General features: G+C 20.4%; 2 protein-coding genes across 2 annotated transcripts in view; one reads left to right on the top strand and one right to left on the bottom strand.

The window, feature by feature from the left end:
- Nucleotides 1-11149, bottom strand: part of LOC105365954 (phosphatidylinositol 4-kinase alpha-like) — a 43870-nt gene extending 32721 nt beyond the window's left edge. Inside the window, exon 1 of the mRNA XM_011504252.1 lies at nucleotides 11031-11149. The gene's annotated coding sequence lies outside the window, so the exon portion shown is untranslated. The remainder of the gene's footprint in view (nucleotides 1-11030) is intronic.
- Nucleotides 6098-12282, top strand: LOC105365952 (uncharacterized). The gene is made up of 3 exons (XM_011504251.1): nucleotides 6098-6351; nucleotides 9735-9755; nucleotides 12121-12282. The coding sequence occupies exons 1-3, from the start codon at nucleotides 6126-6128 to the stop codon at nucleotides 12279-12281; spliced, it is 408 nt and encodes a 135-aa protein (XP_011502553.1). The 5' UTR covers nucleotides 6098-6125; the 3' UTR covers nucleotide 12282.
- Nucleotides 12283-14591: the final 2309 nt, after the last annotated feature.

Genomic DNA, 14591 nt, shown 5'->3' with positions numbered 1-14591 from the left:
TATAGGTGTTGGCAAATTGTATACTTAAAACTTACATGTATGATAAACAGTGCAGTTATAAAATTAACATACCTAGATAAAAAGAACGAATACGCTTAATAAGATTTACAGAAATTGGTAAATATCGTAAAAAAACTTATGCAAAAAAGAAAAATTACACCTAAATTTGTATCTTGAATTAAATGATGGTTTTAGAATGAAAAGTTCCTATTTAAACAATCTTATCTTTACCAAATTATTTATGTTCAAATTAGACAACTAACAATTATTATTTTCCTTTTATGCATGGTTTGTACTTGATTTATTTTATGTATAAGAAATATATTACCTATAACAGATGACAGCCATACCAATGCCACTAGTGTCACTAATCATGCCACACTACATTACAAAGTTTGTAATAGTATTTTGATATGTATTTGAATGAAAAGTTTAATAAAATAATTTTTCAATAATGAAAACAATAATTTGTTTTTAATTAATTTACTTAAGATATTTTATTCTTTAAATTATCATATTGAAATGTTATTTTGTTAACAAATTTGTAATAAATTATAAATATAAATCTACGTTTAAAGTAAGAAATTTACATTTTCAAATAAAATAACTGATATTTCTACTATTGAGTAAACTGACAATGAGAGTCAAGGTTTTAAAATTATTTTTAATATAAAAATGAATTTTTTTAAAGTACATTGAATTAATTTCATTTATCAAAAATTGTTATAATTTATAAAACATTTATTATTTTCTAAAAAAGTTCTCGGTGACTCACTATTTAAATAGAACTATGTAAAAATTATTCAGTAAATCTAGATTTCGACATTCAGCAACTTATGATTATACTTTAAAAGCCTATTAATTTATTGTTTGATAGTATTATACATATTAAATATAAAAATATATCAATGTATAATTTAGTAGAGTATGGGTTCTTTCTTATATAGAACATAAGACTAATATAATTATTAAATAAAAGAGACCAATTCATATTTAGTGACTAGTATTGTCTTTAATAATGGCAATAAATATTTCTGAATTGTTTGGATGGATTAGAATTTGATTTTTTAATAATTATTATTAAACTATTGCAAATGTCAATATGTTATGTAATAATTTTTTAAATAACAATTATTTTCCATTTTTTTATACAAATAATATAAAAATATAACGATAATCAATTGAAAAGTGATATAAGTATTTAATATCATTTCAAACTTCATTTCAAATTACATTAATAATATTTTTAATTTCAATTAATATTTACAGATTATAAAAAGTGATTGAGCAAATAAAATATGGAATCAAGTTCAGAAGATGATATTAATTTACTTACTTTTAAAGAAGCAGCTAACCAAGACTTCCTTAAACATTTGGCTTTTAATGATAAAAACAATCTTATCAAAATAAGTATATACAATTAAAAACTAAAAGATTTAAACAATATATTTTTTTATATATTTAAATTTATTTTTAATATATTGTAGATAATGGAAGAACGTATTTAAATGATGTAAATCGGCCAAATATTAATCATAAATTATTTGAATGTCACAAAGAGTTTGTAGCTAAAAAACTTTATGAAAGACTGGAAATGTAAGTTATTTTTTTATTTTTACATAATGTATATCATACCTTTGTTTTTTACAGGGAAATAATTTTAGAAAATAATCAAGAAATAAACTGTAACCAAGACAAAAAAATTTCAGGAATAAAACTTTTCACTACTTCAAAACTTTTATTATGTAAAGTTAATAAGCGATTGCTAAGATTTAGTGAAAAAATTAATATTGTAAATGATGAGAGAGCAATTTTTTTTAAATGTAAAGATGTTGTAATAAAATCTGAAAAAATACTTTCTGAATGTGATACAAAATATTGGGTAAACAGAAAACCAAGTAAACAATTTAAATATAAACAAATTAAAAATGGAACATTATTAAAGATTGTCTAATTTATAGTTAATATAAAGAATTAAATACATTGAAAAATTTATTTTGCAAAATCTATATAGTTGATATTTGATCCATAATTAATGTGATATGTAACCAATAGTTATATTGAATTTATAATTTATACAAAATATCGTCATTCCTTAATATACCATATTTGAATATATTTGTAAAATGTATTATATTAATAATGAAACTATTAATTCATTAAAATCATTGTTGTTTCTAATGATATAAATTTATATGAAAATTAAATAAAAAACAGTACAATCTATGTACATCTATGATTCTACATTCTAAAACTAGATAGTAAGTTATAGTAATGAATCAACACTGTTTACATTAAAATTATTAATTATATTTTTAATTCTTTCTATAAAATTTTGAATTCCAATCTAGATTTTTTTTTATAATTTCATTATTAATATTTACAAATCTTGTGGAAAATGTATCAATATAAATTTTATAAAAAAGTATGTACAAATTAAATAATTTATGTTATGTTATATATGTTATTACTTATTTAAATATGAAAAATAACTCATTAATTGTAATCATTTTGTAGTCACAAAATATATAATTAAAATATGTTAAATAAAACAGTTGTGAAACATGATTTTCATTTTTCAAAGTAAAACTGAAAGTAAATAAATAACCAATTCTACATCAGTTTAAGTTTTGTAAAGGGTTATAACTTACTGATATTTTTAAATAAATCTATTTAAGTCAATATTGAGTTATTGTCAGTAATTAATGAAATGAATCATAGGAAACATTTAGCTTTGAATGAAAGTTAGTATGAATTCAAATATTTATATGCAGTCGTTATAAATTATATCTAACATATGTTTGGATATTTATGATTAAAAGAATATATAATAAAAATTTTTAATGAAAATTAAAAGCACTGTACATAATTGATGTCACAAAGAATAGTAGAGCTATGACATGAAACTCTCATATTGAAAAATAAAGATCATGATATTAAAGTAGTGAAATTAAAAAAGAAATATTGATCCATAAAATTACAATTTTATTGAGTTCAGAATCACTATCGAATCATTAGAGATTTACATCAAACTTTTAATTTTAGTATATAAATTCACATGTGTTTCAGATTATAACTGAATGTATAGATGTACTATTATTTGAATAAAAAGTTATCAAATTATAAACATTCTAACTAATTAAAACACTAATGTTACACAATAGAAATAATAATTATATAGAATTCAAACAGATACTCGATGTAAAATTGCAAACAACGCAGTTTTCAAACAGTTCATAAAAGCTATAATAATACAAGGGAAATAAGAATATAAAAACATTGTCAAATATACAATCAATAACATTTTGAAACATCAACGTTTGCATATTTAAAAATTATATAATGCATAATAATTATTATACTATAACTATTTATTGTAAAATTAATACTGAACTTATTGTATTTTATTTTTTTCGTAAAAGAAATTCTTGTCCTCTTTATAATTATCTATAATTACCTGACAGTCCAAAAATATAATGAAAATAAAAATAACTTCTATGCCCATTAACAAAATCTGAAAAAATATTTAATATTTTCGAAGTTTTGAAGTCATTTTTTTGGGTTTCAAATATGCTTTATCTAAACACGATGTGTCCCACAAAGTTGCTTGATTACATACCACACTTTATTTTCGATGGCGTACTATTAAACTACTATATTACTAAAAACTTTTAGAGGAATTATTCAATCCAAATGATACATAAAATCATAGATGTATAATTAAAGTTGAGAATACAATTTTTCTTAGTCTACGCCTTATTTCGATTTAAATTGTTTTTATTTTTAACATTACATAAAATGTATAAATATTTTATTTAATTCTTTTTTTTACTACTTTTTAATTTACTAAAATTTTATTAAAGTTTTTTGCTAAGTAACAGTATGTCATACTGATTACAATAGTCTAACTAATATTTTTCGTGATGATTCAAAGTTTTTGTCTGTATACAACTTTGTAATATCGTAGATATAAGATTCATATTTGTTCTTAATCAAACATGCAAATTCATCAGTATACTGAATTGAGATTTAGCCAGTGTTTTTTCTACAAATATTCAAATAATTCACGTCAATTCCCCAACGTCAAAGTATTATATGTAATGTTGGTTTATTTAACGAACAGACTGTACAACTATACACTTTATAGTAAATAGTAAGTTTAGAAAAAGATATTACAATATTAATTAACCTTATTTATTGAATTCTAGTTCCTTCGGATTTCTAAATGTAAGTTCCAAATAAGAGATGCTGTATGATGCAGCATTTTTTTTTGTAACGAAATATATATATATATATATATATATATATATATATATATGTTAATAAATAATAACACAGTATGCAATTATAAATTCGATATTTCAATTACGTAAAACTAAATATTCCAAATGTATTATGTTTTCATTCTGTAAATACGTATACGTATTTCCAATGCTTATTGTTAGTAAATTTTTTACTCTATTACATGTGCCAAAATGTACATAATATCAAAACTGTGCAGGATCTGTACGTAATATAAGTAGATGAATTTTAAGTATTATCTAATGTTTTTATATCTTTAGATACTTTATTATGTTTTGTTTCTTATCAGTAAATTAGACATTTTTTGTTGCAATAATAAATTAGAAGTAATATAAATAATATATAGAGATGAAATAATTAATATTCTATATGTCGACTTAAATTATATTTTGATGTAATAGAATTTAATATATTAGTACTTTAAATATTAAAATTGCTATTTTTAAATGAAAAAAACCGATGTAAGAGTTTTCTATATTATGTATTTTGCACAAAGATTTTCCCTATAAAATAATAAGGAAGGCTGTATATTTTTATTAAGGTTTAATAATTAAACATATTATATAATGCTTAATTACCTTAGTTACCTACTTATACTAGTCATGTACCTGTGTCTAAAATCTTTTTCTATTTGGTTTTTTATTTTATTAAAATACTTCATTTTGGATAAGAAATTAATATGTAATTGTAACATTTGAAGTTTTTGAGATTCTTCATCACAGATTGTAGTCAAGGTGCCATACAGTTTATATTCATTACTCGATTTCACTCTTTGGAAGTCTATATTTCACTTAATTTGATAAAAAGTTTCATTTTTTTACATAAATTCTTAATTTTTGCATACGTATTTATAAAATAAAATGATGATTTTGAATCTATATATATATATATATATATATATATATATATATATATATATATATATATATATATAAAGAGAGAGAGAGAGAGAGAGATAGGGAATACGCTAAAGGAAGTACGTTTACGTAAATTAGTAAACGCTTTTTTTATATACTATTAAATTGTATTTGATAAAATCTTATAGTTTAAATGCTCTATATTGCATACTTTCATGTATTAATGTCATTTTCATAATTATTTCTATACTGTTTAGGAGTCTATAAAAAGAACCATTTTAAAAGTAAAAAATATAATTATTTCATATGATATTAAATTCAATGCTTCAATATCCTAGAAGCAAATTAAGCATATATAGTTATATATACAAAATTATCATCAAACATACGCTATATAATAAATTACATTTAAATACATATTAAATCATAAAAATAGAGTATTTACTAGTTATTTAAGCGTCTAATTTTTTCATTTTTTAAGAAATTATTAAATCAATTTTTCAATTTTAAGTCATAGGCTATATACTAATTTAAAGTCAATTTTATTTTATATATTTAGGTAATGAAGTATATCAAATAAATAATATAAAAGTATGAATAATATTCATACATCAATCAATATTTATATTGAATTTCACATAATTTGTAACAATATTATTCATTCAGTTTAATAAATTTATAGAAATATTATTTAAATTTCTTTAAAAATATGACTATTTCGCTTATTTAAATAATATTAATATCGAATAAATGTAAACAAAAGCAATATTGTATTAAAATGTCATTTGTTTTCTGTTTCTAACGTTATATATTTTATTTATTTTTTAATTAAATTTTTGTATGAATAAATTCCGTTAAGTATAAGTGAATCAAACAAAAAATTTAAAGTAATTATTTCTAAAAGTGATGTTAAATAAGAAATAAAGTAAAATAAAATATTAAAAAAACTTATTTATTAAAAAAACAATGTGTGATTTTCTACCAATGTCCGTACATGCGATTTTGAACGATGTGGAAACAAGCCTTAGTTTACCAGTACTCATAGTTCTTGTTCTGTGCATTTTGCAATTTCTCGTTTATCATATGATGCATTTAGCATGTACATTACGACAAATACTTTGCAAAAAATGTGAAAAAAAAAGAAAACAGAAAGGTCCAAAGAGTGGTTCTTGTATAATGAAATGTTTAAAAGGTTATTATATAAAATAAGCGCTTTTCAATATTATTTGAAGTTAGTTTATCTTATTTCTATCGTACTTTTACGCAGTATACGTTATAAATAATATGCGTAATAATTAACTAAATAACTTATCAAAATTATTTTCCAAGAAAATATATCCTTTGGAATATAATAGCATATTTAAATTAAAACTAAATATAATTTTATTGCAATAGTATTTTTTATGACTTGTTAGTCTAAAACAAATTTTAATTAGCAGTCTGGGATTATATTTTAAAGTAAATAATATATATATATATTAGACATTACACATTTTCTTATTAAGTATTAGAAACAATATTCTCTTCTAAATAAATCCAACTATATATTTTTATGTTTTCTTATTAAATAACATCTACACATATATTTTTAATAAATTTGAAAGTACATTTTAATGTACTTTGATTTTGTATTTATACTGATCCAATGAATGCAGCAGAAAAACATTGTTCAATTTTCTTTGCAATAAATAATACTTTTTTTAATCTATTATTTTCTTCTTTCTTTTTCCCTTTCCTTATTATATTATAATTATTTTTGATAACCATATATCTAAATATTTGAAATAATTTTTTTTTATACATAAATTAAATTGATAGGTATATTTATAAATTCTAGATGTTTAGGAATTCAACAAGTAACAAATTATAAGTGTTTTTTCATAATATTAAGTAAATAAATTATAAAATGTCTATATTTTATTATATTTTTATTAATGGCAAATAACAAATAAAATAATTAGAAATATCTATTAACTGTTAATTTCATTATATCCTATTAACTCAAATGTTTTAATATTGTTATTTCCATGAGTACTAATGTGTCTTATAGTTTCTATATAAATTTAATTTAAAACGTAGTTTTAGGTTAAATTGTAAATCAATAATATAATATACACAATATGCAGTTTCTTTAAAATGTATATCACTTAATATTTCATAATTAGAATCACATTCATTTATTAATAACAAATAGGGTTCTATGTTTTTTTAAAAAATTAAAGTGAAACATTCGAAGTAAAGTTATTATCTAGGGTATATACCATTTTTAATACTTTTTATTAATAACAAATGTTGCAATTCATAAATACTTATACTTTATATTGCAAAAATAAAATTGTACAAATTATCAGTAATACTTTAAAAAGATTTTGAATAATTAAAAAAAATTTTAAATACTACATATAAATATAAAAAAAATATTTCTAATGATTATGTGCTTCAATTAAGTTTTAATATTTAATATTTAGTATTTATAATTTCCTATATACATAAATTGATTTCATTCTTCCTATCATAAATCGAAAATTTTTTCCATATTTATTGTATTGAATGTTTATTTAAATAGGTCAAAAATATTATAAATTTTATATATAAATTGAATTAATGACTGTAATATAAAATAAAAAATTTAGTTTATATATTATAAATCTATTATACAACATGAATTAAAAGAAATATTCATTAAATTACAAAATTGAAGTTACGTATAGAATATATTTATCAATATTTATAATGGAAATATGAGCCTGATATGAAGTAACAATAATAAATGAGTCATTAAATTATTTAAAAAATTTGTACATTTGTATACCATATATAATTTTATGCATGTAGCAACTATTCTTTTTAATATTACAAATGATTCTAAATATCATAATTTAATTAATAAATTTAATTTTTAGTTAAGAAAAGACAATTTTCTTAATTTTTGTACAAAAACATTTATATTAGTAGCAAGACAATATTGAAAAATACATATATTTGAAATATATTTTATTATAATCCTATAATTTAATAATAAAATATTTTTTTAATATAAAGAAATCAATATTAATAGTAATATAACTTGAATTTGAATAATGTAGTAAACAATATTTATAGAATAATTATAATCATTTAATATCATATAAAAATGTTTTTAATCTTCTTATATAACTGAGTCAATTATAAAAACATTTAACAAATTATTTAAATATATCATTATATTATAATAATAGTAAATTCAAGTACAATGCATTAATTATTTATAATAGATATTTGTTTTAAATAATGAAAACTGTTTTATTTATTTTCTACATACTGAAATAAAAAAATAGTACTCTTTTAAAGAAAAACTTAAAAAATTTATTTATTAGTTCTTTCTAATTTGTCCCATTGATTTTTAAGTATGATTTTCAACAGGATGTCAAATTAAGAACTGCCAGTAGCGAAACTTTAATTTACAAAAAAATAAAAATATAATTAAATAAATCGTTTATTTTGCATTGGAATTTATATTATAGGATATAGTACTTAACTTAATTTAATATAATTTTTTAATTTTTTATATATATTAATTAATTTTCATGATTTTCATTGAAACTTAAATGAAATTAAAATGTTTTGATACAAACTGTTAATAGTGTTAATATTATCTTAATCTTAACAAATATAAAAATAATTCTTTTCAGAAATGGAATACATTAAATTTAAATCTTTGAACATATTTTTTCATTTAATATACTATTATTTTAATATATTAAGAGTTATGTATTTTATATAGTAATTTGTCTATATTTTTCTCTATTATCTATATATTTTTATTCAATTGGATTTATCATTATTAAATAATATTATTGTTATTATTAGTTAACTTATTTAATTTTACTTTAATTATATTACTATTTGTTAGTTTATAAACAGTGTAACAAATCATTACTTAAATCACAAATATTAATATTATTAGTATTAATATAGGAATAAAATAAATAGATCAATAAATGTAAGTTATATTAAAATGGATTAATTTGAGATATATCTATAAATATGGTAATACTATTTCTTATTAAATATTTAAAATATATTATTTAAAATATTTTTCAAAAGGTATAACAAATTACTTTTGATACTTGTTGGTACATTGTATACATTTCTTATCACATGTGTTTGCAAGTCAAATATAATAATTCAAATGATGTTTATAACAATGTTATCATATGTTCTGATTTCCTTTTTGTAGCCAAGAAATTAAATTTAATAAAACAATAAAATAGTCTTAAAAAAATAAAAAAATTAACTACATAAAAATGTAATTAAATCTTGAACACTTATGTAATAGAATTTAAATAACAAATGTATAAGTTATAATTCTATACCATGAATAATGAAATTCGCTATATTAATATTCAAATAATGAACATGAGGCATAAAAAAATTTATTAAAAAGTTTATATATTATTTACCAATACGTGATGTAGCTTAAAGCAGCTTATTTACAAAAAAAACCGCAAAAGGTAGTGTCTTACAAAGAACTTGTACTAGAACTTATAAATTCTACTATGACTTATACTAGACAAGTATACCAATGCAGATAAACATTTATAAGAAATATTAGATGTAAGTGAGAAAATATAAAAATATGAAATTAATGGAAATAACAGTGAACCTCGTTATTGATAATAAAACCTAATCCTACTGTACTCTATGTAAAAAGTATTGTCACGATATATGCCTGCTGGTAATTGTAATATTTTTTAATTGGCAGCTACTTAGCCAAATATATGGTGATTATAATAATTTTAATTTAAGTAGATCAATTTATCAAAGATAGTTGCAAAGGAATGAATCGTATATGGATAATGAGAAGAATACAAAAATTAATAAAATATAAACATAAATAGAAATTGGTGCAATTCAAACATATTATTAAAATGCCATCATGCTAGATAATTTGATGATAGAACTAAACTTATATTTTATAATTTCTCTTAATAAATTATAAAGTATAAAAACATTTTTTTATTTTTTTGAATAATTTTTCTTAAGGTATTATATAATTCACTTTATATACTTTTTATATTATACTGCAATTAATAATTATATTTGAATAATATTCAAATCATTTATAAACAAATTAATAAGAAATCTTTATATTGATAGAAAATACAATGAGAACAAATATTAATTTTTTGTCTTTAATTTAAAGTTGCAAATGAAAATGTTTTAAGAAAATAACTGGAATCATATTTTAATATAAATTTATATACATTACAATTCATGAGTAAAATTTGTGTTATCATGTGATACTCCCAAATTATGAGTATAATAATTTTTTTATCAAACTTTATATTCCATGTTTAAATAACAAAATTTATTAAATGTTAATTTAATAGTACATGTAAATTATATTGGATATGCATATGTGTATCTTATTATATATTTAATGTAGATAATTTTGTTGAATTGAGTTTTTAATAATTTTTGATAAAGGTTTTTGACGATTTTTGACACTTGTTTTCAATTTCTAAGAATAATAGATTTATGCCAACGACAAAGATTTTATTTTTAAACACACCAATTTAATAATTCATTCCTAAAATTATTTTTAATTACAAATTTTTAAATTGAGCAGGTGCTTAGACTAATTTTACAACTAAGTTTATAATTTATACTATATATTTTCAAAAGCAATAGAATAATTATAGATGGTATCTGGTTCAAGTATTTTATAGAATTACGAATTATATGGATAACTTTATATTTTAATTGTTAGTAATTATTGTTTTTATTAATATCCATAATTATATTTTGCCTTGGTTTAAAAATTTTAAAGAATTATTAAAACAAATTCTTTAATATGTTAAGTATATAAAATATTGATATTTATCATACCATACTTATCTGTACCATATCAAATTTATATATTTTCTTTTTTTATTTTAAACAGCTTAAGTTTTCAGTTGGAAATTGACTGTGATTTATTAAATATTTATTTTTTAGAGTTTTGTAGTATTTAGAATGTAACGGTTATGTTATTCTCAAATTTAAAATTACAATTCTATCATATATGTAATCACATAGTGTGAATATTAAGAAATTAGAATTAACGTTATTAAAAAATTTTGTGATATTGAATAATAAAACTTAGAATGTTAAAAACAAAACAATGTAAATTTTATATTTGACTGAATTTTGAGTATGTATATATAATCAGAAATTAAAATTAAGTAACATAATGATAAAACAAAAATACAAATCGGTAAGATTGAAGTATTATATAATTGTTGTACAATGGAAATTTTAAAACTTATTTACATATAAATTTCAAATATACTTGTTATATTTATATACACACAAGTGAAATATAATATGGTGGATTAAAAAGTTAATGTTTGCAAAAGAATCTAAATTATTTTGTATGATAGGAAAGTGAAATTTTCAGATAAAATTTTGAAAGGAAATATCGATTTATAGTATCGGATTTAATAATTTATAAATTTAATAGATTTAAAAGTTTATAAAAAAATGTAAATATTTACATGATAGAACTTATATAATATATGCATTAATAGAACTGATACTTAAATATAATGAAAAATGAAAACACGATTAAAAAATCTATTTTTTACGTTATTCATTCAAAATAAATCATCTAAATATGCAATAATTTGAACTTAAAATATTTCTTTGTATGAAAAAATTTAATAAAAAAAGTTTATATTGAAAATATACAAAAAGATACAGTCTGCATCTCAATAGTTTCTTCGTAAGACTAATCTGTTGTAAAATACCTTATAAATATTTTTCATATTTCGTTACTTATAATTTCTAATTATTGTACAAATCAAAATTAACACATATTGTTTAAAATCAGTATAAGATTTGTATAAAATATAAGTATAAAATGAATAAATATTTTTTCTATTACACCTTACAGTATTATAAGAATATTACAGTAATAATTTGATATATTCAATTTCAGCTATGTTTTGGTTTCTAATTGGTGGATCTCCATGTAGTAGTATGGAAAAAATATATCGAAAAAATAAAAATAAACCCTCTTGCAAGAGATTGTGTACAAATCAGTTGAAATCTAATAACAACGATTGGAACGATAATGACGAAGAGGATGAGGATGAATAATTTCACATTATAATAGCTTTCAATAACTTTTGTTCAAAATTACTTAATTATACAAATAATTTAATAAAATATATATTCTAATTGAAACCATAAATCATAAACATTATAAAGTTACAATTTTTATATACGAAAAATATATTTGCAATTGTTAAAAATTATATTTTTAATTTAATCATATAAATTTTACTTTTTGTATGTTGTATACATGTATATTTAATAAATGTTAGAAAAAGTTAGAAAAAATGTTATTTTAGTTTTAAAGTATAACAAAGATTACGAATTGAACTTTGTATAATAATTTTTAATTTTAATGATTATCAGCTTATGTAATTATTGTAAATATAACTAAATGCCCATGATTATTGTTATATAATTTTCAAGGTAACATATCATTGTTAAGAATGGTTGAGAAAAAAATAAATAAATCCGACACTCTCAGGAATGGTAGAGAAATAAGTATCAAACTATATAGCAAATATAATGGTCCTGAAAATTTAATCATATAAGTTATCATACTTTTAAATAATTTATTCAATAAACATTATAGATTTTAAATTGCTACTAATATATATTCTAATTTAATATGATCTTTATTATTTATTGTAGATAATATTATTTTGCTATAATAAGAATTAAGAACTTTAAATAATAAATGTTAAATAAAATAATTATTAAAGAATATTAATTATTTAAGGAAAGAAAAAAATTGGTATTTTCTATATGATATGTATTTCTCAAATGTACCTTTTTTTGCCTACTTGAGTAGTGTTACAAATAAAATTTTGGATTATCAAATCTGTATTTCATATATCTGTCTTTATATATTCTTATATATTAAAAAGTAAGAGAGGAATTCTAATCGTATTTTAGTATACTGAATATTAATATAAAATATTTTTAAAAAATATAACAAAAAACGAAAATAAATAAAATTTACAGCGAATAATCACTTGAAAAAAATTGTAAAAAATAATTTTATATAACTACCTTTTTTAATTTTAAGGTTTATTTTAATCTCAATAACATTTTTCTAAAAAAAAATGTATAATTAAGCTCAGGTTAATTCAAGAAGAATGTAAATTAAAACAATCATTAATAAAGAAACCTTAGGGATATAATTATATGAAAACATAATAAAACAATAAGAAAAGAACAATACTAAAAAATATTTTATCATGTCAATATTCTATCTTGTAATAGAGAAAGAACGAGAAAAGTAATGCGTTTAGCAATAATAAAAAAAGAAAATTCTCTACATTCTCTACGAATCCTTATTGATTACTATTACCACTACCATTACCATCTTCCCATGCTTATGAAGAGCATGGTCGACTAACTCATGCTAATCCGCTGATCCCTACAACATCAGCATAAAATCTACGTTGAAGATCCACATAATCTCCATAGTATCAACAACAACCAAGAATACAAGTAAGCACTCGCACACTGCAATAGAATAATTCTCTATCTCAATAGAAGCAACCAACAACGCTTCAATACTATTATAATTCATAACCAGAATTTTACGGATTGAAACAGTTGAAAGCGTATTACAAAAGTGAGAGGCATGAGCTCTCGGTCAGTTTGTTTATAAACACGGGCCATCGAATTCGAGAAATGTTTCTACGCTGAAAATTCAAACATACGGTTATAATTCCGAAAAATAATACCAATGAACCTTCCAAGGGTATGCTCTATTGACGTCACGACAAATATCGGCATAGCAACAGACACCGGATCGTTACCGGCGTCGCAAACTACCACGAGAATATTTAAGTGTTGCGTTTGCCCCGCTCAATCTCAGTCTCAGTCTAGTAACAATTACGCAGTCAACGCGACGAGCTCACAATTCAATCTTCAAGCTTCGTTCTATAGTCATCACCACTGTAGCTATACACGTATGTAATACTCAAACAATAAGCAATCTAACGATTCAATAGTAACGCCACATTACCAGAATCCGTTAACCAAACTTAAACGACCTTAGACGACTAAGGCAGCAGAAAACCGGGCCCCTTTGGAAAGCTTCCATACGACAGCGACAGCTTTTATGTATACTACTAAAGCGGCAGTCCTCGGCAAGGCGTTAAATTTAACATATAACGTAAAATTTAACATTTAACGTAAAATTTAACATTTAACGTAAAATTTAACATTTAACATAAAATTTAACATTTAACGTAAAATTTAACATTTAACATTTAATTAAACATTAAACACATTTAACCACCAAATAAACTATTCAGCCATGAGCTAATCACAAAGGAGCTACTCCGTCTTAGTGGAGACGCCATGTTCTCTCTTAGCAGG

Source organism: Ceratosolen solmsi, unplaced genomic scaffold (genome assembly GCF_000503995.2).
Source record: "Ceratosolen solmsi marchali unplaced genomic scaffold, CerSol_1.0 scaffold19, whole genome shotgun sequence".
Classification (NCBI taxonomy): domain Eukaryota; kingdom Metazoa; phylum Arthropoda; class Insecta; order Hymenoptera; family Agaonidae; genus Ceratosolen; species Ceratosolen solmsi.
Note: the sequence above shows the minus strand (reverse complement) of the source record. Positions and strands in the feature narration are given on the sequence as shown.

What these genes read in the sequence shown, in the direction of transcription:
- LOC105365952 (XM_011504251.1), top strand. Translation starts at nt 6,126, where the DNA reads ATGTGTGATTTTCTACCAATGTCCGTACATGCGATTTTGAACGATGTG. An exon ending in TATAATGAAATGTTTAAAAG is followed by an intron (nt 6,352 to 9,734) that starts GTTATTATATAA and finishes AATGCAGATAAA; the next exon opens with CATTTATAAGAAATATTAGA. An exon ending in ATTTATAAGAAATATTAGAT is followed by an intron (nt 9,756 to 12,120) that starts GTAAGTGAGAAA and finishes ATTCAATTTCAG; the next exon opens with CTATGTTTTGGTTTCTAATT.